The following is a 27,442-nucleotide window of genomic DNA, read 5'->3' on the forward strand; positions in this document are numbered from 1 at the left end:
ATGCCATGGCACAGCGAAGAAAGAAAAGACTATGAGAAAAAAATTTCTAGGTGGATACAAAACTAGTTAATGTCTTAGGGGATAATAAAAATTGGGGGGTAATGTCTACTCTATTGGGCAAACATTTATGGGTTAACATGTAGCTTCATAATATCGAAGGTCTAATGAGCCAATGAATAGCAAAACCAAATGACAGGTACATTCTCCTTGAGAATTAAACGATCATTGAGTAGACTTGTTAAAAATTGCCCCAGGATGATGTTAAAAGGACAAACTTAGCTCTCTTTTGATCTCCAGGTTTTGGATATTTTTTAATATACTCCATTCATTCATTCATTTACTCCCTTATCTCAATATGTCATGATTTCCTTCTACTCTACCCCATTCAGCCTTCCATGCACTTGTCAAGGAACTTCCTGGTTTTCCACCGCAGATGAAATCCACATTGTAAAGCTCCTCACTTCCCTAAAGCTAAGTCTTCCTCACTGAAATGAATGTGCTCAGTGGCATCCTCCCAGCTCCTCACTGCTGAACTTTTTCACAAAGATAAAGGCCCTGCAGGTCTTCAGACACCATTTAACACTACCACATCCCCTGGGAATCATATACACCTGTGGCATACACTGACTGTAGGTAATTAAGGACCACTTCACCTCCACTGTGTGCTCAGAACTCAAGCGTACACACTTCTGACCGACACCAGGAAGAAAAAGGGGCACAGCTGGGAAGGATGTCATCCCAAGCAGAGATCAACACAAAAGTTGAAAAGAAAAATATAGGAAAGGCATGCTCATGAGTACCCTCAGACCCTGAGTAAAGTAAGTCTGAGTTCTGTCAGTGATGAACTCATCTTTATGTTAGAAAACACACCCTTGGAAACAGCCTTTGACCTTAGGTACTGTGCCACCAAGGTCTGGGCAACTCACTGGACCAGGAGAGAGGTTAGATGGTTAAAACCCACTAATAGTCTTCACGCTGCTATCTCATCTAAGGAAGAAATCGGCCAAATGGAAGTTTTGTTCTCTCACTTTCAGACACTCCTCACATTTTATCCATATACAAGGAAGGAAAAAGCGAAGAAGAGAGCTAATTACTTTTGAAAGAAATGACAAAAGACATTAAACTGGGGGTCAGATCACCATTAACGGAGGTTGCCAAGTCAATATGTATAATTGTGGCTTAGGAGGGATCTGATTTTGTCAAATGTGATTTGTTTTGTGGTAAGAAAGCTTTTGATCTGGGCTTAAAGTTGGCTGGGCTGTGAGAAGCCCTTACTGTCGGCAGGAAACTCAGGAGTTGGTGACACAGCATGAAGCCTCCCCTGTGTGGGTTAGAGCAGCTTGAGAGTGAGGGCAAGTTTTTACTTTATGTGATTAGAAGGCAAATAGGAATGGACATCTTCGGCCCCATGAAAGAAAAGGTCTGTATTTTTCTTTCCCATCCTTCCCTCCCCCCACCACCAATAGAATTTTGAAATTTTAGTTCTTCTTCCTCACTCACTATATTTTTGAGATGCTTGCCTGTGTAAGTTGAGATCATGTTTCTGGCATGACAACTTTGTTGCCATGGAGATTTTGATTTTTTTCAATGTCAAGGCATTTTCAGCTTCCTGGGCTCATGGACGAATGGAGAGGCTTAAAAATCTTTCCTCCTTTTGGCACAAAATCGATGCACATTCTTTCTTTCCCCCTTGGGCAGCGCTTGGGTTGCAAAAAGCTAAGGACCCATGAAGGTCTTTGGATGTTGGTTTTCATTTTGGTGTCTGGTCCCTCCTGAACAGGTGTGGATTGGGAACAATTCAGGAAGCAGGGTCTTCACAATTAGCATGATATCAGCTGTCTGGGGACTTGTTCCTGATTAGCTAGGTGACAATACCGAGGACCCAATTTCATCGGCAGCACTACAGTACCTGCTTGCAAAAGAGTGTCCCATCTGGATTGATTGAGCCAGACGTGATATGGATACAATCTAATCTGTTCAAAAAGACCATGCGGTGTATAGAAATCTGTCACTGGATTCCCTTCTCTCCCTTTGAAGGGCTTTCTCCTTCTTTTCAGCACCTTTTCTTTCTTTTCTCCTGTACTGGCTGCCCCCAGGAATGGCAGACATCAGGTTTTATGCTTTCCTTTGTTGCCTCACATGCACCCTCTGTTCTCGAAGTGTGGACTCTGCATAGTAACATGGGCATCACCTGGGAGCTTGTTGCAAATGCAGAATCTCAGCCTCTGCTCCAAAACTTCTGGGTCAGAACCTGTGCTTTAACGACTGTTGCATTCACACATTCGAATTTGAGATGCACTGTGCTGGTCCATCCCTGAAACTCCCATTCCTTCAATTCTTAATCAAAGTTGTCTAAGTCATTATGAATAAGGAATCATGCTGGAAAATAGAAACTTCAGCTTTATTTTTATCATCACGTCAGTACTCTAAGATAGTTGGTATTATTAATATTTTTAAAGATTATGAAAGAGACTCAGAGAGGTCAAGTCACTGATCTAAGGATATACAGCTAATTGTTGGTAGGACTTATATTTGAAACTAATTCTGTCTACCCCATGTTCACTTTATTCATGTTGATCAGAGATCTTATCCTGAGTAAAGGTGTTGTTGACATGATAGTCCACCCTTTCAGGTAATTTTGGCATTTCAACTGGGGTTGTCACTATTTGAACCACAAAGACTGGATATTTAGGCATCAAGGAAGAAAGAGAGACACGGACTCCATGCCCCTGAAAATCATACTGTGGTCTAATATGCCTGTGGGCAAAACTAACCTGACCTAAATATTTAAACAATGCCTTAGGCATATTCTTTTACCAGGACAGCTATGGATCATTGAGGGATACAGGATAGAAATCTTCTGCTATTTAATAGGAGCCTTGGGACACTGTCTCAAATGTAGACCAGTCACGTGTGATGAGCCTTTCTCTATTCAGCTAGCATCATTGCAAAAGAAAATGATGTTAAGAGGGGAAGGAGAAATCTTATGAATACTTTTGCTCACTAATAATATAATGCTTCAAAGACTCTAAACATCAATATTTTCCACATAGAGAATGATAGGTAAACACATGCAATTCACCCTTTATTTTGCTCCCAATGACTGGTCACTTCCTTTGAAAAGCCAAGTGGATATTATTTTTAAGAGTAAACCTTTATTTAGTTATTTATTTTTACATCTTTATTGGAGTATAATTGCTTTACAATGGTGTGTTAGTTTCTCCTGCATAACAAAGTGAACCAGCTATACATAAACATATATCCCCATATCTCCTCCCTCTTGCATCTCCCTCCCACCCTACCTATCCTACCCTTCTAGGTGGTCACAAAGCACCGAGCTGATCTCCCTGTGCTATGCAGCTACTTCCCACTAGCTATCTATTTTACGTTTGGTAGTGTATATATGTCCATGCCACTCTCTCACTTTGTCACAGCTTACCCTTCCCCCTCCCCATGTCCTCAAGTCCATTCTCTTTGTCTGCATCTTTATTCCTGTCCTGCCCCTAGGATCATCAGAAACTTTTTTTTTTCTTAGATTCCATATATATGTGTTAGCGTATGGTATTTGTTTTTCTCTTTCTGACTTTGCTTCACTCTGTATGACAGACTCTAGGTCCATCCACCTCAGTACAAATAACTAAGTTTCATTTCTTTTTATGGCTGAGTAATATTCCATTGTATATATGTATAAGAGGCAGCCTTTAAAATGCCAGCTCAGTGAATCACCAGTCTGACGTTGCTAAACTAATACTTTGCCAAGAGACAAGGTCCTTTGCAATTCCTCAGTTCATTGCTTTTAACTTAAACATCGTAACTTAAAAATGTAGTAACGGAATTAAAAGCAGGATAATTCATGACATATATTTGTCTAACGATCAGCAGTGTACTACTGTATTCACAATGAGTGTCATACCCAGGTGGAAATAAGTTGCATTTGAATAGTATATTGTATGGTGGATACTCTTGCCTTGTCTAACGTGGAGTAGTTAGGTAGGATCTACTCAATCCAATCCATTTACTCAACCCCTCTGGAAGATGTCTTTCACCTAAGACATTGTGGAAATGACAGTAAAAAAAGATGAGCTAAGAAAAAATAAATATATAAATAAATACATTTTTAAAAGATGAGCTGAGGAACATGGATGGACCTAGAGATTGTCATACTGAGTGAAGTAAGTCAGACAGAAAAAGAGAAATATTGATGATATTTCAAAACAGAAATGGACTCACAGACTTAGAGAATGAACTTATGGTTACTAGGGTTGGGGGGCAAGGGTGAAGGGAAGGGATAGTTAGGGAGTTTGGGATTGACATGTACACACTGCCATATTTAAAAAGGATAACCAACAACCAACAAGGACCTACTGTATAGCACAGGGAACTCTGTTCAATACTATGTAATAACCTAATTGGGAAAAGAATTTTATAAAGAATAGATACATGTGTACATATTACTGAATCACTCTGCTGTACAGAGTCATGTACCTGAAACTATCACAACATTGTTAATCGGCTATACTCCAATATAAAATAAATAGTTAAAGTCACTGGGAAAAAAAAAGTATCCAAAGATGAGTAGATATATGTATATGTATAACTAAAAAAGATTTTGTACACCTACAAAAAACGCAACATTTTGAATCAATATTACTCCAGTAAAAAAAAAAATAGGTCCAGCTCCATAGCTTGAAAAAAAAGAAAAAAATCCTTTAAGGGAACTTTATAAATACCTATCAAATTTCAATAAACAAAAAAAGATGAGCTGAGGATTTTTGAATCCACCATATGGACTGAAAATGGTAACATATAACCAACTCTAAGGAATCAGAAAACAGGAGTTGCTATGAATGTTCAGTTCATCTTTCTCCAGGATTCAGGTTCAAATGCACCTTATCCTAGGGCTCTCCCTTCCTTAGGGCCCACTTCGACTGTTTCAGACTGTACTTATCTGACTTATAGTATTCGTTTAGGCAATCAGTTGATTGTGTCTGGGCTTTGTTTTTCTAATCAGTGTACATATTTGATAAAAATCCAGATTTTATAAAAGAATCCTTATCATTAGTTTTGCTAAGGACTTGCTTCTAATAAATCTCTTCCACAAACATATCCAGAGCAATCAAATATCACCCTGGGATAGCTTTCTGAGGGTAATTTTGTGTATAAGTAACAGAAAACTCACTAGCATGAAAAAAATTCACTAGCTTGAAAAAACATTAAATTATTAGGCACATGGAGATTGACAGGTGTCTGTATTTCTATTTCCTGAACACTGTGATAGTTAAAAGTGTGTTTACCCTGTAATAATTTAAGCTAAATATTTGTTTGGTGAGATTTTTCTGTACCTGTGTTTTGTTTTACATTTTTTAAAAGAATTAAAAATAAAACATATTACTCTACATAAAAGGAAGTCCTCAATGAGGAAAGGCTCCAGGGCTGATGAATTCAGTTCAATGATGTCATCCTCAGTATCAGAATCATTCTGGAGCTAATAAGCCTCCCAACATCTCAGCCAGACTCAACAAAGTTCTGAGAAACAAAGAGACCATGGCTTACTTTTAAGCCATCAAATTGTGATGCCTCAGAACAGCAGTACAATGTGTTAGAATGTGTTAGAAATGTGTTAGAAAAATACAGGTTGTCTGGACTTATTCCCCACCACCTGAATCAGACACTCCGGCAGGGGGACCAGAAATCCCTATTGCTCCAAGCTCTGTGAGTGACTCTGATGTGCTGAGGACTGTGAACCACTGCTTGGGGCAGTGGAAGTCTTCCTGGACCCCAGCTCACCCAACCACTCCTCTGCTGAATCACCAGCAGATTTTCTTTCACTTCTGAACCCAATCACAGTTGAAGGTGATGGAATTACCTTGACTGGCTTTAGACTAATAATTTGATATAGGGTAAGAGAGTAAATGATGATGTCTCTTCCTCTCTCTCTCTCAAGCTATATCTCTTGCTATTTTGCTGGGTTATCTTGCACATCTTCCAATCAAAGAAGTAATTTCCTGATGGAAATTTGAACTGAGGCCATAGGTTTTGTTTGTTTGTTTGTTTGTTTGTTTTAATCCAAGTTGACATTCTTGGGGTAACAATGACAAACTGTTACTTATACATTTTGTGCCCAAGGTCATGAAATCTGTGTGTTGACATATATCATCTCGGTCCTTGGTAAAGGAGGAATTAACTGTATTATTTTCACAGAAGTAGAGAAATTACTTCTGAAAGTCACAGAGTAAGTGACTCAACTCAGACATGACACTTAGACTGGGCACGATCTTTCAAACAAAATGACCTCAGGAAACCAGGAGAGGTATAGCACGTTCAGCTGTGCAAAATGCAGGCTGTTTACGAAAGAGAAGTTTTAAGTGATAATGTCAATAATATGAGATCTGCAGTGTTAGATGACTTTCAATGCCACTTCTCCATTTTCCCTTCAAAGATCCTGGGACAGCCGTGTTTTTTGTTTGTTTGTTTGTTTGTTTTCTCTATATGCCTGAAAACAGAAAGAGTGTCTTATCTGGCTGCTCAGTCTTCTACACTGCTTTACTTATGGGTGGAACTCAATAATCATATGGTCATTAAATGAGGAAAAAATAATCCACTAAACCTCCTCTAGGCCTGAGCAGCTGATGGATAGAATTAAATTGTATTGATTTGCCAAACTAAAATAGAACTCAGTTTCCACCAGTTTATAAGAGAAATTGTAGAGCAGTGCTAGCCAATAGGAATTTCTGCAAGGATGGACTATTCTATAGCTGTGCTGGTTAACAAAGTAACCACTAACTACATGTGGCTGTTGAAATATGGCTAGTGCTACTCAGGAACTGAAGTTTTTATTTAAGTGAAATTAATTTAAATTTAAATAGCCACAGGGGGCTTTTGGCTACCATATTGAACAGCATAGTTCTAGAATCCTTTCAAGTTTTTTTATACACGACCCTCTTACCTAAGTTTCTAAAAATGCTGGGGTGTTTTTATGTGTATATGAATCAGTCCTTGCCCTGCAAGGGCCATAAATGTGAGACCAAACTTTGGGACCAAACTTCACACTTTCTGAATTCCACATGCCCTCATGCTGAACTTCCTCACTTCTTGTGTAACTTCTGAACTCTGAAATGTGCAGCCAGATACACGTTTCTGAGCCATGAGGACCTTCAGGGCTCTACTCTTCACAAGGGAAGATAGTTATAGCAGGACATTACAGAAGAAGATAGTTATAGCAGGACATCACAGAAGAACTGTCTGAGTGGTGAGTATCGGAGCCCTTCAGAGCAATAACACAGCTCTCTTCCACAAACACAGGCAGCCACACGGGTGTGTGGCCAAGGACACGCACTGTCACAGAGGCTGTTGGTGCTCATATTCCTTGGACTTCACCACTTCAGTACAAGAACAAGATCTTAGAAGCTGAATTAAGATGGAAATTCCTGTTCAAATTATTTGTGGGGTAGTGATCTCTGGAGACAGGTTAAGCTGGAAGGTGGCAGGTGGTGGAGGAAGCCAGCAAGATATATGGTTTCAACAGAAGTGTAGCTTCCTTCGGATGCCAAGGGAAAGCTCTGGACCACAGATTGCACCATGAATATCGGTCTGCCTTGAAGCACTGGGAACCACAATCTGAACCTTGTATCCACCCATCACTGGTAGTGATGGGGATGGAAAGTGGTAGCTTCCCAGGCAAAAACGCTTCTGTTTGGTCAAGGGCCAATCTCTGGAGGAGGGAACAGACAGCTCTAGTTGTCAGCCAGCATGCAGCTGGGGGCACCTCCATCTGCTAAAGGGGATCAGAGTGGAGCCCTAAGGATGTCCCCAACAGAACCAGTGTCAACCCCAATAATTACACTTTCACTTTTCTGCCTTCTTATTTTTTTAAATTGGAGTATAGTTGATTTACAATGTTGTGTCAGTTTCAGGTGTACAGCAAAGTGATTCAGTTATACATATATCCACTCTTTTTTAGATTATTTTCCCATATAGGTCATTACAGAGCACTGAATAGAGTTCCCTGTGCTATACAGTAGATCCTTATTAGTTATCTGTTTTATATACAGTAGTGTGTATATGTAAATCCCAATCTCCCAATTTATCCCTCACCCCCTTAACCCCTGGTAACCATAAATTTGTTTTCTACACCTGTAACTCTATTTCTGTTTTGTAGATAAGTTCATTTGTACCCTTTTTTTAGACTCCACATATAAGTGATATCATATGATATTCGTCTTTCTCTGTCTGACTTACTTCACTCAGTATGACAATCTCTAGGTTCATCCATGTTGCTGCAAAGGGCATTATTTCATTCCTTTTTAAGGCTGAGTAATATTCCATTGTATATATGTACCACATCTTTTTTATCCATTTATCTGTTGATGGACATTTTAGGTTGCTTCCATGTCCTGGTTATTGTAAATAGTGCTGTAATGAACATTAGGGTGCATGTATCTTTTTTTTTGCATGTATTTTTTTGAATTGTGGTTTTCTCCAGATATATGCCCAGGAGTGGGATTGCTGGATAATATGGTAGCTCTATTTTTGGTGTTCTAAGGAACCCCCATACTGTTCTCTATAGTGGCTGTACCAATTTACATTCCCACCAGCGGTATAGGAGGTTCTCTTTTCTCCATTCCTCTCCAGGATTTATTGTTTGTAGATTTTTTTGATAATGGCCATTCTGACTGGTGTGAGATGATACCTCTTTGTAGTTTTTTTTTTTTTTTTTTTGCGGTACGCAGGCCTCCCACCGCTGCGGCCTCTCCCGTAGCGGAGCACAGGCTCCGGACGCGCAGGCTCAGCGGCCATGGTTCACGGGCCCAGCCGCTCCACGGCATGTGGGATCTTCCCGGACGGGGACACGAACCTGCGTCCCCTGCATCGGCAGGCGGACTCTCAACCACTGCGCCACCAGGGAAGCCCCTCTTTGTAGTTTTGATTTGCATTTCTCTAATAATTAGTGATATTGAGCAACTCATCATATATTTTTTGGTCATCTCCATGTCTTCCTATACACCAACAATGAAACATCAGAAAGAGAAATTAAGGAAACAATCCCATTTACCATTGCAACAAAAAGAATGAGATACCTAGGAATAAACCTACCTAATGAGGAAAAACACCTGTACTCAGAAAACTATAAGATACTGATGAAAGAAATCAAAGATGACACAAACAGATGGAGACATATACCATGTTCTTGGATTGGAAGAATCAATATTGTCAAAATGACTATACTACACAAAGCAATCTGCAGATTCAGTGCAATCCCTATCAAATTACCAATGGCAGTTTTCACAGAATTAGAAAAAAATATTTACAATTTGTATGGAAACACAAAAGACCCTAAAGAGCCAAAGCAATCTTGAGAGAAACCAAAACCAAAACCAAAACCAAAAACAGAGTGAGAGTGGAGGAATCAGGCTCCCTGACTTCAGGCTCCACTACAAAGCTACAGATATGAAAACCGTATGGTACTGGCACAAAAACAGAAATATAGATCAATGGAAGAGGATAGAAAGTCCAGAGATAAACCCACACACCTATTGTTACCTAATCTATGACAAAGGAAGCAAGAATATACAATGGAGAAAAGACAGTCTCTTCAATAAGTGGTGCTGGGAAAACTGGACAGCTACATGTAAAAGAAGGAAATTAGAACACTCCCTAACACCATACATAAAAATAAACTCAAAATGGATTAAAGACCTAAATTTAAGTCCAGATACTCTAAAACTCTTAGAGGAAAACATAGGCAGAACACTCTGTGACATAAATCACAGCAAGATCTCTTTTGATCCACCTCCTAGAGAAATGGAAATAAAAACAAAAATAAACAAATGGGACCTAATGAAACTTAAAAGCTTCTGCACAGCAAAATAAACCATAAACAAATTGAAAAGACAACCCTCAGAATGGGAGAAAGTATTTGCAAATAGAGTGACCAACGAGGGATTAATCTCCAAAATATACAAACAGCTCATGCAGCTCAATATCAAAAAACCTAACAACCCAATCAAAAAATGGGCTGAAGATTTCAATAGACTTTTCTCCAAAGAAGACATACAGATGGACTTCTCTGTGTTCTCGGCTTTCTCTCTGTGCCTTAGACACTGCCGTGCACTCCAGCCGCCTTCAATCAAAAGTTGACCCCAGTGTCCTCCTGCTCTGTTGGAACAACCCAAAGTGCATTCTGCACCAGTGAGACTGAGCTCACCCACAGGGCTGCCTGGCTTGCCGATGCACCATGGATTGGAGGCCCTTTCTTCCCTGCCTCATCTCCATTCCCCTCACCTTGCTTCCTGCGGTCAGTTTCCAAATGAACTACTTCCACGGAAATCCCTGTCTCCTAATTGACCTCTGGGGAGCCCAAACTAAGTCGTCCACAGAGAGTGCTGCTGTCCCCCACCCTCACCAGGCATTGCTCCTGAGGCAGCCTTAATCATGATAACTGGGTCTCATTTGGATCCAAATTCTCACTCCTTTACATAAATCTCCTCTCATGATTCTCTTTTTTTTCCTGCAACCTGGCCTCACTGGGGCCACTCCACATCTTCCTACAGTTTTTTACCTGTTTGAAACCCATAGGGTGTTTGGTCAAGTTCCCACTTACTTTTCCACCAGGAGGCTCCCTAGTCCCTAAATAAATGTGCAGATAGAAGTGTAGGAGCCCTGGCCAGGGCCATCCAGCAACATCTAGGTCCTACCCCACATGCCCAGGGGAAAAGTATGATGCGTAATGTTCCAGACAATAACCCCCCAGTCTCAGAAGTCCTTTCCCAGCCACAGGTCCTGTTATACATTGATGATAACCACACACTGAGTGAAGGTGCAGGAAGCTACCAGCATGTTTGTGAATGTTGTTTTCACTCTTATCCACACATCAAGTAAAATATTTATGGGGGAGTCTCTCTGCCTTACTCATTATCATCACTGGGTAGTTTTGTCCCTGAAAAATCTCCAACCTTGGCTTACAGAGGCCCCAAATGTTTAATAATTAATGGTGCAGCTAGTCATCCAGTCTAACCTCCCAGTCATTTGTGAGAATGTGCTTGTAGCTTTTTAAGGCCTCGTGTAAATGCAGGGGGGAAACACACATCTTGGAAACCCATTCTCTGCAGGGTTTACTTTACGATTTTTGTTGTTGTTGTTGTTTTTTAAATGGCCAGGCTGAGTGTGCTTAAAACAGATTAGGCTTAACAATGCTAGGTGTATGTGATTATCTTAGCTCTTGTTGATCTTGTACTAAATTAACTCTCTTTTTTAGAATGATAGTTGTCAAATATCACTTAGCAGAGACCTGTATATAATCTGTTTTGTGCCCATTTCCAGTGTGTAACATCAATCAAGTTTCATTTCCCTTTCTGAGTTAGAAGTGGAAGTCAGTGTAGAAATTGAGGAATTTCTGCCTTATCTACAAGTTTTCCTGTTTCATGAGCAGAGCCTACTGAGCCTACCTGAGCATGTGAAGTTAGGTATAAGCCCTATGGTATACGGGGTTGAGCAGGGCGAGGGTCTCTTGTCTTACTTGGAGTTCTCCATAAGAGTAACTACCTGCTTGCTTAAGACCTTGGTCCATGTTGAAACCTCAGGCAGGGACGAGAAATCTACAGAAGTGGGTTGGAAAACAGTCTCTCCCTATAATCCGGATAAACTAGGTGACCCTTAAACCTGGTTTATTCTCTAGTAAATGGAAGTTAAAAATACTATTGCAGGGACTTCCCTGGTGGTGCAGTGGTTTAGAATCCGCCTGTCAATGCAGGGACACGGGTTCGAGCCCTGGTCGGGGAAGATCCCACATGCCACAGAGCAACTAAGCCCATGCACCACGACTGCTGAGCCCACGTGCCACAACTACTGAAGCCCATGCGCCTAGAACCTGTGCTCTGCAACAAAGAAGCCAACGCAATGAGAAGCCCGTGCACCGCAACAAAGAGTAGCCCCCACTGGCCACAACTAGAGCCCACATGCAGCAACAAAGACCCAATGCAGTCAAAAATAAATAAATTTATAAAAAAATAAAATAAAATGAAAAAAAATTACCATTGCTGATTGCTATGAGAATCAAGTGAGACCTGAAAAAGAGGTGAAGTGTGAATTATGTTTCTAGAGAGAATTGCTATTATAAAAAATAAGGAAGAAGGCGAGCATGCTCTGTCCATGCTGTTGAGAGGCCCCACAGCTGCGTGGTTAAGAAATGGGGCTCGGAGTCCCAGTTGTCTGGGTTTGAATCCCCTGTTCTGTCACTGACCCCTTGTGTGATCTCGGAAAAGCTGACCAACAATTCTGGCCTCAGTTTTTCCTTCTGCCAAATGGAACAATGATAATAATACCAATCATGAAGAGCTTCCGGGATGATGAGTGAGTCCACGTCTGCCAAGTGTCTGGGGCAGTGCCGTGTACTGAGCAAGGACAATCCAACTGCTAGCGAGTATTGTGAGTGAATGAACACTCCAAGGGCGTGTAGAATAGGGGTGCTGAGAAGAAGGAAAAGGGTTAACTGGGAGCAAAAAGAAGTGTCCAATCAAGAGCAAAGAGGGGTATTTCTGAATTCACAAATTTTTAGATTTCCTGGGAAATTGTAAGTTTGACTTTAAGTTTCCATCTGTGCTTAGGGGTGGGTGATTGGGGATCAAATTGGAGAAGACTGTCCATCTTTAGATCCAGAGGTGGTTTCATGCTGCTTTTTTGTTTGTTTGTTTATAATCATCAAGAATAGCATGTTGGATTTAAGCTAACCTGGACCATGAAACAAATCAAGAATTCAACTCTTCTTAGTAAAATAGTATAACTGAAACTTTAGACGCTATTTTCTCCAGTGTTTCCTAAACCACTCAGCATGTCATGAGCACCTTTCTCAAGATACAGATTTCCAGGTTTAGGCCCCTGCATAAGTTAGCAAGGAGTGGGCCAAGGAATCTGTCATCTTCACAGGCACTCCAGGTGTTTTCTGATGATTGAACACATCTGAGAATCTCATCTAACCTTAACTCAGAGGCAGAGCTGGGTCTAGAACCAAGGCTCTTGATTCTCAGGCCCATCTTTTTCCCCAAAGTGAATTCACACAGCATGTAGGGTATGATGTTTGGGCTGTGCTAAGAATAAACTAAGTTATAGCCTGCAAATCATTCTAGACCCCCTGTTCTAGATGCTATCAAAACCTAAGGTGGGGTTACTTTTCCCTTAAAATTATAATTTTCCTTTAAATTTCCATTAAATTCCTTTTGATTCAAACTGTAGGGTTTATGGGAATTGTAGTTCATGATTATTTATATCGCAGTCACAATTACAGAGAGCACTGCCTTAGTTAACACCTGTAACTTGCCAAACGCAAGTACCTGTGTGTATGTTACACCTCGATCTAGATAACAATTCAGAAACAGAAAGCTAATGTGGGCACTGTGTGTCTTAAAAACAACTGCAAATAGTATCTTCAGGCTACTCTCATAATTTGTGAAAACACACTTATTGTTTGGTGGAAGGAGTAAAATGTTTGCCGTAGCAACCATGGCAAACTTGGATGTCTTGCCTATTAGCTGTAATGCTGGGAACACCATCAACAGGGAAAAAGTCCTTGGCAATTATCACGCAGACAGTGCCCCTCCATTTTAAGAGCTTAGGCTGAAGCTCCTGGGTTTGGAAAATTCTTAATTTGATGTGTTAATGAATGCTAACATCAGCAATTTCATTTTTGTTAATTTTGGGGTGGGGTTAATAAACTAAGGTTTTTTACTGTGGGCAAAAGTGTGATGTGATTTTCTTTAGACAGACTTGAAGAAATATTTTTAGCAATAACTTTTTGTTTTGTTTTGGTTTGGTTTGGTTTGGGTCAGTCTCCTGTGATTTTATTCTTTGCAAGGAGGTTGGAAAAGTTCCTTGTTATTTTATTTCCTTTCTTCCATCATTAACATAAGTTCTTATCATATGTAAATATGATAAGAATAATTAGAATAAATGAAAGAAAAACTCTAAAGCATGACTAAGGAGTCTAGTTGTGGACAATAGGAGGGTAAAGAGAAATAGTTAAGGTTTGAGGATTTTCATTTCAAAAACTGTGATGATCACACAAAGAGTTCTATATTATACCACCAAATGTCAAATCGCTACATATATTCTTTATGCAATAAGCCATGTAAAAATGGGTCTCAGTTTATAAAAGAAAGACATGCTGATAATAGAAGATGTTACATGCAAAGAGCATAAAAGAATAAAATCACTCATACTTTCATCACTCAGAAGAAATCACCATACACATTTCTTTTCTATCATGTTTTAATATTGTTGAAGTCATATAGTTTACACAGCCTTGCTTTTTTTCACTTAAGAAGCAAGAGGTCTCATGAAATGGGCAGGAGAAATTAAGTGGAAATCAAAAGTAGGTTCAGAACAATTTTAGATTTCTTGGAAATGTCATATCTCCTCCTTCTTGGACCTCCCTGCCAGTTTTGAGAAGTTGGGAGAGGGTAGAATAGATTGGGAACCGTGGACATATTGGTGAAGACAGGGTTCATTGATTAAAAAAGTACTTGTGGGGCTTCCCTGGTGGCGTAGTGGTTAAGAGTCCACCTGCCGATGCAGGGGACACGGGTTCGTGCCCCGGTCCGTGAGGATCCCACATGCCGTGGAGCGGCTGGACCCATGAGCCATGGCCGCTGAGCCTGTGCGTCCGGAGCCTGTGCTCCGCAATGAGAGAGGCCACAACAGTGAGAGGCCCGCATACCGCCAAAAAAAAAAAAAAAAGTACTTGTGGGCCTAGCAGCTCAGAATCTCTGCTCAAATATCTCCTCCCAGTCCTTTTCCCCCTTCTTGATTTTCTGGTTTTTAGAAACCTTTTTTTCTGTTACATAAGAGTCTCAAATAGCTGTGCTAGCATCCTGAGTTCCAGGTGTTCTACACTTTCTGGACCTCAGTTTCCCCAACTATAATATGGACATTATTCTATTTACTCTACCGGGTACTTTGTATGTATTAAGGTAGGTTAAACTGCAGTATCAAATAGATTTCACTACACAATAGCTTAAACAAAATAAGTCTTTAGTTCTCATTCATATTGTAGTTTACACGTGATGATGCTGGAATCTGGCATCTTTCCATGCTGAGGTTCTGCCGTCTTCTAGGTCCTTGTCGGCTGCATCCATCAGTGGTGAAAGGGGAAAGCAAGTGCGGAAGAGACCCGATGGCCAGCAGGTGGCACATCTTCCCACTCACATTTTTCTTGGAGAGAATTTGTCCATAGGGCCACAACTTGAAAGGTACTGAGAGCTGAAAAGTGTAGTTAAGCCATGCACTCTCTGCAGTCCTATTACTACAGAAGGAAGAGAGAACAGATATTAGTGAATACAAGCAGTACTGGGTATGCATGTCTTGCAAAACACTTAATAAAGGACATTCCATGGTAGGGGATGAGCATATTTCTCTTTCTTTCCTTGCATTTGAATCTTGTCAGGGAAGTGAAAACAAAATGTTGTCAAACAAAAGTACTGTTGCCAAAATTCAGCCTCTGTATACGAGTGCCGGACTGAATCTCGGAGACAGACATTTGGGTGAAGTAGAAAGAGATAGCTTTATCACAGGGCAGCAAGGAAGGAGTCCAGGGCAGCTAGCGCTTAAAGGACCCGAACCCCCGAAAGTTTTCAGGGAAATGTTTTTAGTTTTTAATTTTTTTTTGCGGTACGCGGGCCTCTCACTGCTGTGGCCTCTCACGTTGCGGAGCACAGGCTCCGGACGTGCAGGCTCAGCGGCCATGGCTCACGGGCCCAGCCGCTCCACGTCATGTGGGATCCTCCCGGACCGGGGCACGAACCCATGTCCCCTGCATCGGCAGGCGGACTCTCAACCACTGCGCCACCAGGGAAGCCCCAGGGAAATGTTTTTAAAGACAGGGTGAGGGAGGGGGGTTGTGGGGAGTGTGATCAGCTCGTGGACATTCTTCTGATTGGCTGGTGGTGAGGTCATTGGGAGTCAGCATCATCAACCTTCTGGTTCCAACAGGTCTGGGGTCTATGTGCTTATGGGCAGCATTCAGTTAACTTCTCCCACTTGTTGGGGGCTTCAGTATCTGCAAAACAGCTCAAAGGACATGGCTCAGAATAGTATCTACAGTCCTTGAGGAGGAGCTAAAGTCCTTGACTTTGTTTAATGGCTAAAGTGTTATTATTTGTCTTGCTTGACTATTTTCCTTTATGCGTTTTCTGATTTCTCTGATTAAATTTATTCTTTGACTAAAGTTTTTCTACAGACAAAAGGCAGGCAGAGGACATTTGTGGTGGTCTATTCTGGGAAGGCCTCATAGTGTCCTACTCGGCTACAGTACTAGCTATTTATTGGGATGAAATCGATGAATGTGCCTTATGGCCAGAGTAGGGCCCATCTCATGTTCTCTGCTCCCTTTGCCCACTCCCAGATGATGACAAGCTATCTCTGCAGTGGGCAGCCAGTGGGGACTCAGAAAGTTCTCAGTACCAAGGAGGGGTCCGGTTGAGTCCTCCCGAGATGGCAAGAATGTAAACTGGGACATCACTAAAATGATTTTCAGTGGCACAAGTTGAAATCAAAAGGGACTTATTGGTTAACGTCTCTAAATTAAAAATCCAATGAATCACCCAACCTGATGCCCTGAGCAAGGTTCTCAACAAAAGGGCTACTTTCTTTCTTTTTTTAATTGAAGTATAGTTGATTTACAACATTGTGTTAGCTTCAGGTGTACAGCACAGAAGTTATTCATAATATATATCTCAGTTATATATAATACATATCTATTTTTTTTCAGATTCTTTTCCCTTATAGGTTATCACAAAATGTTGAGTGTAGTTCCCTGTGCCATACAGTAGGTCCTTGTTGGTTATCTGTTTTATGTATACTAGCGTGTATGTTACTCCCAAACTCCTGTTTTATCCCTCCCCCACCTTTCCCCTTTGGTAACCATAAGTTTGCTTTCTATGTCTGTGGGTCTATTTTTGCTTTGTATGTATGTGGATTTGTAGCATTTTTTTTTAGATTCCACATATAAGTGGTATCATATGGCATTTGTCTTTCTCTGTCTGACTTATTTCACTTAGTATGATAATCTCTAGGTCCATCCATGTTACTGCAAATGGCATTATTTCATTATTTTCTATGGCTGACAAATATTCCATTGTGTATATATACCACATCTTGTTTATCCATTCATCTCTCCTTGGACCCTTAGGTTGCTTCCATATCTTGGAAGCTATTGTAAATAGTGCTGCTATGAATATTGGGGTGCACCCATGGCATGCACATTCTACAATAGGTCCCACTCAGGATTCAGATGTCTTGTGGACCCTTGAGTCAGGAGGAATAAATACGGACCTCTTTATACCTATGGGAAATGAAAACAGAAAACTTAGGCCACAAGTCTTCCAAAGAAGCAAGAGTTCATATTGATCTTCTGCAAAGTTCCAATGTGTCAAATAATAAAATTCTGGGGCTCAAAGGCTTTGGTCACATATCAGAATGTTGCTGTGTGTCAAACATATAGAATCACAAGGAGACCCAGGGATGGGGCCCTCTTATGTCTCTCTGAGATGTTGCATGTGCTGTTTCCTTGGCCTGGGTTGGTCTCTCCAACTTTTTCTCTGTCTCACTTTGTTTGCTGGGGAAACAGCTTTCAGCTCCACTGTCACTGTCTCTAGGGCTTTCTGATCACCTACCTAGGCATTCTGTCATCTGTTCTCATATTGAACCTTGTGTTCACCTCTCTGAAGGCTCTCTTTCACATCACATTACACATTTCTGTGTGTGTGTGTCTCTCTCTTCAGTATCGAGCAACCTCCTGGTGCTCAGTGAGCATCTGTTGAATGAGTGAACACTAACCTCTCAAAGGCATAGTCAGCGATTGTGCATCTTTGCATCCACAGCAAAATGTCTGGTCCACAGCAGGTTCACAGCACGTATTTAGAAAGAGCTAAAGATCAGAGAAAAGAAAGGGAGGAATGGAAGAAGAAAGCAAAGAAGGAAGGAAGGAAAGACCAGTCAGGAAGAGGGTATAAGGCATGTTAAAGGTTAAAGTTGTAAAAAACTTTAAAAATAGCTGACATCCCATTAGGAATCCAGAAGATGAAAACTGTAATAACTGAGAAAAGAGAGGATGAATGATAGAGGAAACAGAATTTGAGATGAATATTAAACCATGAAAGGGAATTTGATGGAGGAGGAGAAGGAAAATTGGGTCTAGAATGTTCATTGCAGCACTATTCACAACAGGCAAGACATGGAAACAACCTAAATGTCCACCGACAGATGAATGGATAAAGAAAATGTGGCCTATATATACAGTGGAATATTACTCAGCCATAAAAAGAATGAAATAATGCCCTTTGTGGCAACATAGATGGACCTAGAGATGATCATACTAAGTGAAGTAAGTCAGACAAAGACAAATATCCTAAGATATCACTTACATGTGGAATCTAAAATACGATACAAATGAACTTATTTACCAAGCAGAAATAGACTCACAGACATAGAAAACAAACTCATGGTTACCAAAGGCGAAACATGGGGGGAGGAGGGATAAATCAGGAGGTTGGGATTAACATACAAGCACTACTATATATAAGATAGATAACCAACAAGGGCCTACTGTATACCACAGGGAACTCTACTCAACATTCTGTGATAACCCATATGAGAAAAGAATCTGAAAAAAAGTGGATATATGCATATGTATAACTGAATCACTTTGCCATACACCTGAAACCAACATGACATTGTAAATCAACTCTACTCCAATAAAATTTTAAAAAAGAAATACCAGGGGTTTATGAAGAGAGGCAGACATATTTTGGTTACAGACACCTTAGCTGAACACTGTTTTGTTTTTTTTTTTTCTTCCTCTGTGAGCGGTGACAGTTGCGGCTCTGTGAGATGTTGCTGCAACTCTCTCTCTCTGATCCTCTTCCAGGAACTGGCGGTTGGTCCCCAGCAGATTCCAATGCTCAGCAGTGGCTCCAGATGGACCTGGGCAACAGAGTGGAGATTACAGCAGTGGCCACGCAGGGAAGATACGGAAGCTCTGACTGGGTGACGAGCTACAGCCTGATGTTCAGTGACACAGGACGCAACTGGAAACAGTACAAGCAAGAAGACAGCATCTGGGTAGGACAAATTTTCTCATCAGCTGAATAAAACTGAGATGCCCTCATGATAGCCAGTGAACGTTTCTGTCATTTTCCTCTATCTAGATTGCCGGTAGCTTGATAACTGTTGTGTACCCATTCAGAAATAATTAGATGATATCTAGGTCCTATCTGCAGCATGACGCCAGTTCCTAGGGAAATGAGGATGTCTGTTGCAAAGAGTTTAGTGTTTTCCTCCTTTTCTGGTAACTTGGGGATTTCACTGACTGGGCCTTAGTTCTTTCAGGGATAAAAAGAGAACTACGACATGGAAGTCAGATCATTGACAAGAATGTATTGGTTGACTGAGTATGTGTTTATTAAATATTTACGTATTTTTTTAACATCTTTATTGGGGTATAATTGCTTTACAGTGGCTTGTTAGTTTCTGCTTTATAACAAAGTGAATCAGCTACGCATATACGTATATCCTCATATCTCCTCCCTCTTGCGTCTCCCTCCCACCCTCCCTATCCCACCCCTCTAGGTGGTCACAAAGCACCAAGCTGATCTTCCTGTGCTATGCGGCTGCTTCCCACTAACTATCTATTTTACATTTAGTACATACATAACTGAGCTAATTACATCATGACAAGGTATGTAAAGTGCCTGGTACATAATAAGTAAATATTTAGTAGTGTATATATGTAAATATTTACTTATTATGTACCAGTCACTTTACATACCTTGTCATAATACAATTAGCTCAGTTCTGTACCTCGACCAAAGTTGCCCAGTTGATGCACCTTGGTCTGGTAATCCACAGCCTGGTCTGACTTTAAAGTCATTGTGTTCACCTGCCTATCCAAGTTTTAAAAACAATTAAAAGTGTTAAAAATACAAAACAAATATAGAATTTAGAATGATTCTGCCTTTATAAACAATCTGCAGCTTGGAAGTAAAAGACAGTTTGGTCCAGGTTATGGAAAAGAAAACCCTGTGCCTTCCACAACACTGGACCCAAGCTCTTGACCCCAAAAGGTGAGTGAAAGGCTGTCCCCAAATTACGAGGTGAGGAATTGGAGGTCGAGGCAGGGGCAAAAGTCACCCAGGCGAGACCTCATAGACTTACACATCAAATAAAATAATGTGTTGGTTCAGGTCACTTTTGCTTTGGGAAAAAACCTCACCAGATATTTACTTTTTTCTAAATGTGCATAGGAGGTGAAGATTTAGCCGTTGCTAACATTAGCTTTCCTTCTCATAATGTCCTTAATTGTTTTCCCTCTTAAATCAATCACAATTACACTTTCAAATTGCTGCTGTTTACACATACAGTTTTCTGTATTTGTCTCACTCTGCTGGGAAAACAAATTCTATTTTATATTCATTGTTATTTGTTAATTGCTTACCCATCACTATTCATAATTGAAAGTAATAGTAAACTGAGGATTAAGATTAGTTATGGCAGATTGAAACCGGAGAATATTATAATAGTCATCTTTATTTGGAGTGGCTTGTAATATTAGGTGGTAATATTTATGGAGAGCATGGGTTTTCTTCATTTTACAAATAGTCTTTTGGGGACTATTCTCTTTTTTCCTCAATTTTGAAGCCCCCATAAATTTTACAGGTTTTTTTTTTTTTTTTTTTTTCCTCGGTATGTGGGCCTCTCACTGTTGTGGCCTCTCCCGTTGTGGAGCACAGGCTCCAGACGCACAGGCTCAGTGGCCATGGCTCACGGGCCCAGCCGCTCCGCGGCATGTGGGATCCTCCCAGACCGGGGCATATACCCACATCCCCTGCATCGGCAGGCGGACTCTCAACCACTGCGCCACCAGGGAAGCCCTACAGGGTTTTTTTTTTTTTTTTTTTTTAATTTGTGTTTAGTTTGAAAAGATAAATAAGCACACCTTCCATTTTGAGGCACAATTTTAAGATTTTATGCTGACTTGAGAGGGACAAATAGATGCGGTGTTATTTATTTGCTTTGGCATTTTCAATCAGAACTGGTTGTTTTTCAGATTGAAGTTTCGAGTTCTTTTGTCTAAACTTTTATAAAACCCAGAGTTTCATTTTCTTCAGAATCAAATGATCTGCTTTTGCCCTGTCCTGTGGATCAGGATGTATTTCAAGAATGGACAATTTCTCTGGGCTAGTGAACAGCGGGCATAAGGCCTATTTCACTTTCTTGCCCCTGTTGGTTTGCCTGTGCTTCCACAAAACTCCAAGCCCGTTGAAGGCAGGGGCCTGTTTTATAAGTCCTGGTAGGCTCCACGCCTATCATTACTGGACACGTAGCCTGAACTACGTTTTGGATGGCTATTACAAGAACCGCAGAATTATTAGTGCTTACAGAATTGGAGGGGAGGACAGTGTTCTCGTGCCTGTCCCTTTCCTCACCTCAGAATAGCCTTGGCCTTTGGGAGGAGGCAAAAGATGCTGGGCGGGCAGAGGGGAAAAGGCAGGGAACCGTTGTGCACAGGAAGGTGGTGAGTTCCAGTTAAGGCCTCCCCAGAGACACTTCCAATGCCTGCAGGGACCTTGGGAGGGGAGGCAGCTTCAGGACCAACCTGTCAGATGCAAACCCCAGGAGGAGGAAAGACTTGGGGAGGAGTCTTCGCCCCTCCAGTGACATGGGGCAGGGACATGGTGGTAAGTCGTGCATACTAACAAGGCTCAAATTTTGAAAAACAATGCGTGTCCCCTCGTATCTCTATCGAGGGAACTAACAACTACCGAAGACCCACTGCACATGGCATTTGTATGCAAATGCCATTCCGTGTACTTAAAAAGGTGTTATAAATTCTGGAGGTGCAGGGTTCAGAGACCAACCCAAGCTCACATAACCAGACACCGGTGAGGCCAGAATACAAACCAAGACTGATTCTTAACTACACCTGATTGCAGAAACTGTGCCTTCTATTTCTCCTTTACTACACTTGAATTTGTTTTCTAGTTTTCACAGAACTGATTTATCTTTCTCACCTTAGACTTTGCCAGGCCCACTCCAGAAGAAGAACGTTAAACCCTATTGTGTATTTCACGTGCTGCTAAAATTTAAAAGTGAGAAAGCACTAATACTATCTAACTATTTCTCTATATGTTATAAATAGTGCTCAAACTCTCTGAAACTGTATAGGCCTTACAGAATACCCATCCAACAGAGACTCAGAGGATTTTACCAAACATTTCATGAACATGTATAAAATCTGACTTGTGCCTAATTTGCATTGGTATTTCCACCAGATTATGTTATTGAATGAAAAGGTTACCTTGAGAGTTTTTCTTTTTCTTTTAAATATAAAACGATAAATCAGACTATAGTTTCACCAAAGTTAATCCTGATAAACAAGATAAAAGCAATAGCCAAACAAGAGGGTTTTATAAAGCTCTCTAAATGGTTCAACTTTTCAGAAAAAAGTCAGTACCCCAAAACATCAATACCAAGTATTGACTTAATGAAGGACTGTGTATCACAGAAATAGAAAAAACGCTTGAATGAGACTTTCACAAGGTCTTTTGAAGATCTTCAATTTTCAGATGATATGGAGTTTGTAATGTCTTTAAAAGTTGATTTACCAAGCAATACAACTATAGCATACTCCTTGGATAGGATATCAATTTGTTAATACTCAAGAGATTTATTTTATTTTGCAAACTTTACTTCAGAAAAAGAATCCTGGAAATATACCTGTCCAATATACAGTAGCAGATATTTGTGCCCTAAAAATCCAATTTGCAGTTTCTGAACTGGCTCTGAATGCAATGTTCACAAATGAGGCCACCAAGCAGCCATATAGCAATGCATTATGATTTATAAATAAGCCAGAGTCCTCACTTCACTAAATAATCAGGTGTGAAGATTATAGTAGTGGGACTACTACTACTAGCAAGACAAACATAGCAAGACATTTAGAATCTTAGCACATCCAAAATCTCTTTCTGGTTGGCTTGTAGACATGCCAAAATAACAAAAATATTAAGATTCGAACTCTGAGCAGCAACTTCAGCCAACGTTCAGTAAGGTGGATCAATTGATTTGGTACATAGGAACCTCTAACTCTTTAAATCCACAGAGACCAGAGTCCTGTTACCAGTCATTTCGAAAGATATTCCAGGAGAAACACTTACAATCCCTATTATATCCACAGTTTACCTTTTCAGTCCTGTGTCTCTTGTATGTCAGTGTTCAAACCCTTCATGAATCCACCTATGTTTCCTGCATACAACATGTACATGTTCCAAACATACATTCTCCTCTATGGGCATTGCTACTTTCCTTTATACTCTGCTACTTATCACTCTGAAATTTCAAAGACAGACCCCAATGTGTGTGTTTTAATATGAGACTCATTTTTATTTTTTAATTTGTTTTATTGAAGTATAGTTGATTTACAATGTGTGTTAATTTCTGCTGTACAACAAAGGGATTAAGTTATACATGTGTATGTATTCGCTTTATGTTCTTTTCAATTATGGTTTATCACAGGATATTGGATATAGTTCCCTGTGCTATACATTAGGACCTTGTTGGTTATCAGGAGCCCTATTTTTTTTTTTTTTACATCTTTATTGGATTATAATTGCTTTACAATGGTGTGTTAGTTTCTGTTTTATAACAAAGTGAATCAGTTATACATATACATATGTTCCCATATCTCTTCCCTCTTGCATCTCCCTCCCTCCCACCCTCCCAATCCCACCCATCCAGGAGGTCAGAAAGCACCGAACTGATCTCCCTGTGCTATGCGGCTGCTTCCCACTACCTATTTTATGTTTGGTAGTGTATATATGTCCATGCCACTCTCTCACTTTGTCACAGCTTACCCTTCCCCCGCCCCATTATCCTCAAGTCCATTCTCTAGTAGGTCTGCATCTTTATTCCTGTCTTACCCCTAGGTTCTTCATGACATTTTTTTTCTTAGATTCCATATATATGTGTTAGCATATGGTATTTGCCTTTCTCTTTCTGACTTACTTCACTCTGTATGAAAGACTCTAGGTCCATCCACCTCATTACAAATAGCTCAATTTTGTTTCTTTTTATGGCTGAGTAATATTCCACTATATATATGTGCCACATCTTCTTTATCCATTCATCGGATGGTGGAAACTTAGGTTGTTTCCATCTCCTGGCTATTGTAAATAGAGCTGCAATGAACATTTTGGTACATGACTCTTTTTGAATTATGGTTTTCTCAGGGTATATGCCCAGTAGTGAGATTGCTGGGTCGTATGGTAGTTCTATTTTTAGTTTTTTAAGGAACCTCTATACTGTTCTCCATAGTGGCTGTACCAATTCACATTCCCACCAGCAGTGCAAGAGTGTTCCCTTTTCTCCACACCCTCTCCAGCATTTATTGTTTATAGATTTTTTGATGATGGCCATTCTGACTGGTGTGAGATGATATCTCATTGTAGTTTTGATTTGCATTTCTCTAATGATTAATGATGTTGAGCATTCTTTCATGTGTTTGTTGGCAGTCTGTATATCTTCTTTGGAGAAATGCCTATTTAGGTCTTCTGTCCATTTTTGGATTGGGTTGTTTGTTTTTCTGTTATTGAGCTGCATGAGCTGCTTGTAAATTTTGGAGATTAATCCTTTGTCAGTTGCTTCATTTGCAAATATTTTCTCCCATTCTGAGGGTTGTCTTTTGGTCTTGTTTATGGTTTCCTTTGCTGTGCAAAAGCTTTCAAGTTTCATTAGATCCCATTTGTTTATTTTTGCTTTTATTTCCATTTCTCCAGGAAGTGGGTCAAAAAGGATCTTGCTGTGATTTATGTCACAGAGTGTTCTACCTATGTTTTCCTCTAAGAGTTTGATAGTTTCTGGCCTAACATTTAGGTCTTTAATCCATTTTGAGCTTATTTTTGTGTATGGTGTTAGGGAGTGATCTAATCTCATACTTTCACATGTACCTGTCCAGTTTTCCCATCACCACTTATTGAAGAGGTAGCATCTTTAGGATTCTCTATGTATAGTATCATGTCATCTGCAAACAGTGACAGCTTTAATTCTTTTTTTCTGATTTGGATTCCTTTTATTTCCTTTTCTTCTCTGATTGCTGTGGCTAAAACTTCCAAAACTATATTGAATAAGAGTGGTGAGAGTGGGCAACCTTGTCTTGTTCCTGATCTCAGTGGAAATGCTTTCAGTTTTTCACCATTGAGGACGATATTGGCTGTGGGTTTAAAATATATGGCCTTTATTATGTTGAGGAAAGTTCCCTCTATGCCCACTATCTGCAGGGTTTTAATCATTAATGGGTGTTAAATTTTGTCTAAAGCTTTCTCTGCATCTATTGAGATGACCATATGGTTTTCCTCCTTCAATTTGTTAGTATGGTATATCACGTTGATTGATTTGCGTATATTGAAGAATCCTTGCATTCCTGGAATAAACCCCATTTGATCATGGTGTATGCTCCTTTTAATGTGCTGTTGGATTGTGTTTGCTAGTATTTTGTTGAGGATTTTTGCATCTATGTTCACCAGTGTTACTGGCCTGTAGTTTTCTTTCTTTGTGACATCTTTGGTTTTGATATCAAGGTGATGGTGGCCTCGTAGAATGAATTTGGGAGTGTATTTCCCTCTGCTATATTTTGGAAGAGTTTGAGAAGGATAGGTGTTATCTCTTCTCTAAATGTTTGATAGAATTCGCCTCTAAATGTTTGATAGAATTTGCCAGAAGCCATCTGGTCCTGGGCTTTTGTTTGTTGGAAGATTTTTAATCACAGTTTCATTTTCAGTGCTTGTGATTGGTCTGTTCATATTTTCTATTTCTTCCTGATTCAGTCTTGGCAGGTCGTGCATTTCTAAGAATTTTTCCATTTCTTCCAGGTTGTCCATTTTATTGGCATAGAGTTGCTTTTAGTAATCTCTCATGATCGTTCGTATTTCTGCAGTGTCAGTTGTTACTTCTTCTTTTTCATTTCTAATTCTATTGATTTGAGTCTTCTCCCCTTTTTTCTTGATGAGTCTGGCTAATGGTTTATCAATTTTGTTTATCTTCTCAAAGAACAATGTTTTACTTTTATTGATCTTTGCTATCATTTCCTTCATTTCTTTTTCATTTATTTCTGATCTGATCTCTATGATTTCTTTCCTTCTGCTAACTTTGGGATTTTTTTGTTCTTCTTTCTCTAATTGCTTTAAGTTCAAGGTTAGGTTGTTTATTCGAGGTCTTTCCTGTTTTTTAAGGTAGGATTCTATTGCTATGAATTTCCCTCTTAGAACTGCTTTTGCTGCATCCCATATGTTTTGGGTCATCATGTCTCCATCATGTCTCCATGTCATTTGTTTCTAGGTATTTTTTTATTTCCTCTTTGATTTCTTCAGTGATCACTTCGTTATTAAGTAGTGTACTGTTTAGCCTCCATGTGTTTGTATTTCTTACAGATCTTTTCCTGTAATTGATTTCTAGTCTCATAGAGTTGTGGTCAGAAAAGATACTTGATACAATTTCAATATTCTTAAATTTACCAAGGCTTGATTTGTGACCCAAGATATGATCTATCCTGGAGAATGTTCCATGAGCACTTGAGAAAAATGTGTAGTCTGTTGTTTTTGGATGGAATGTTCTATAAATATCAGTTAAGTCCATCTTGTTTAATGTATCATTTAAAGCATGTATTTCCTTATTTATATTCATTTTGGATGATCTGTCCATTGGTGAAAGTGGGGTGTTAAAGTCCCCTACTATGAATGTGTTACTGTCGATTTCCCCTTTTATGGCTGTTAGTATTTGCCTTATGCATTGAGGTGCTCCTATGTTGGGTGCATAAATATTTACAATTTTTATATCTTTTTGTTGGATCGATCCCTTGATCATTATGCAGTGTCTTTCTTTGTCTCTTCTAATAGTCTTTATTTTGAAGTCTATTTTGTCTGATATGAGAATTGCTCCTCCAGCTTTCTCTTGGTTTCCATTTGCATGGAATATCTTTTTCCATCACCTTACTTTCAGTCTGTATGTGTCTCTAGATCTGAAGAGGGTCTCTTGCAGATAGCATATATATGGGTCTCGTTTTTGTATACATTCAGCCAGTCTGTTTCTTTTGGTTGGAGCATTTAATCCATTTACATTTAAGGTAATTATCGATATGTATGTTCCTATTCCCATTTTCTTAATTGGGTTTGTTATTGTAGGTCTTTTCCTTCTCTTGTGTTTCTTGCCTAGAGAAGATCCTTTAGCATTTGTTGTAAAGCTGGTTTGGTGGTGCTGAACTCTCTCAGCTTTTGCTTGTCTGTAAAGGTTTTAATTTCTCCATCAAATCTGAATGAGATCCTTGCTGGGTAGCATAACTTGGTTGTAGGTTTTTCTCCTTCATCACTTTAAATATGTCCTTCCAGTCCCTTCTGGCTTGCAGAGT

General features: G+C 39.9%; 1 protein-coding gene across 1 annotated transcript in view; it reads left to right on the plus strand.

Moving 5' to 3' along the window:
* The window catches only part of CNTNAP5 (contactin associated protein family member 5), an 883,101-nt gene that overhangs the window by 219,085 nt on the left and 636,574 nt on the right, over nucleotides 1-27,442 (plus strand). Inside the window, exon 3 of the mRNA XM_067742208.1 lies at nucleotides 18,914-19,107. Coding sequence (XP_067598309.1) covers nucleotides 18,914-19,107 — 194 coding nt within the window. The remainder of the gene's footprint in view (nucleotides 1-18,913; nucleotides 19,108-27,442) is intronic.

This window comes from Pseudorca crassidens, chromosome 6 (assembly GCF_039906515.1).
Source record: "Pseudorca crassidens isolate mPseCra1 chromosome 6, mPseCra1.hap1, whole genome shotgun sequence".
NCBI classification, from domain to species: Eukaryota; Metazoa; Chordata; class Mammalia; order Artiodactyla; family Delphinidae; genus Pseudorca; species Pseudorca crassidens.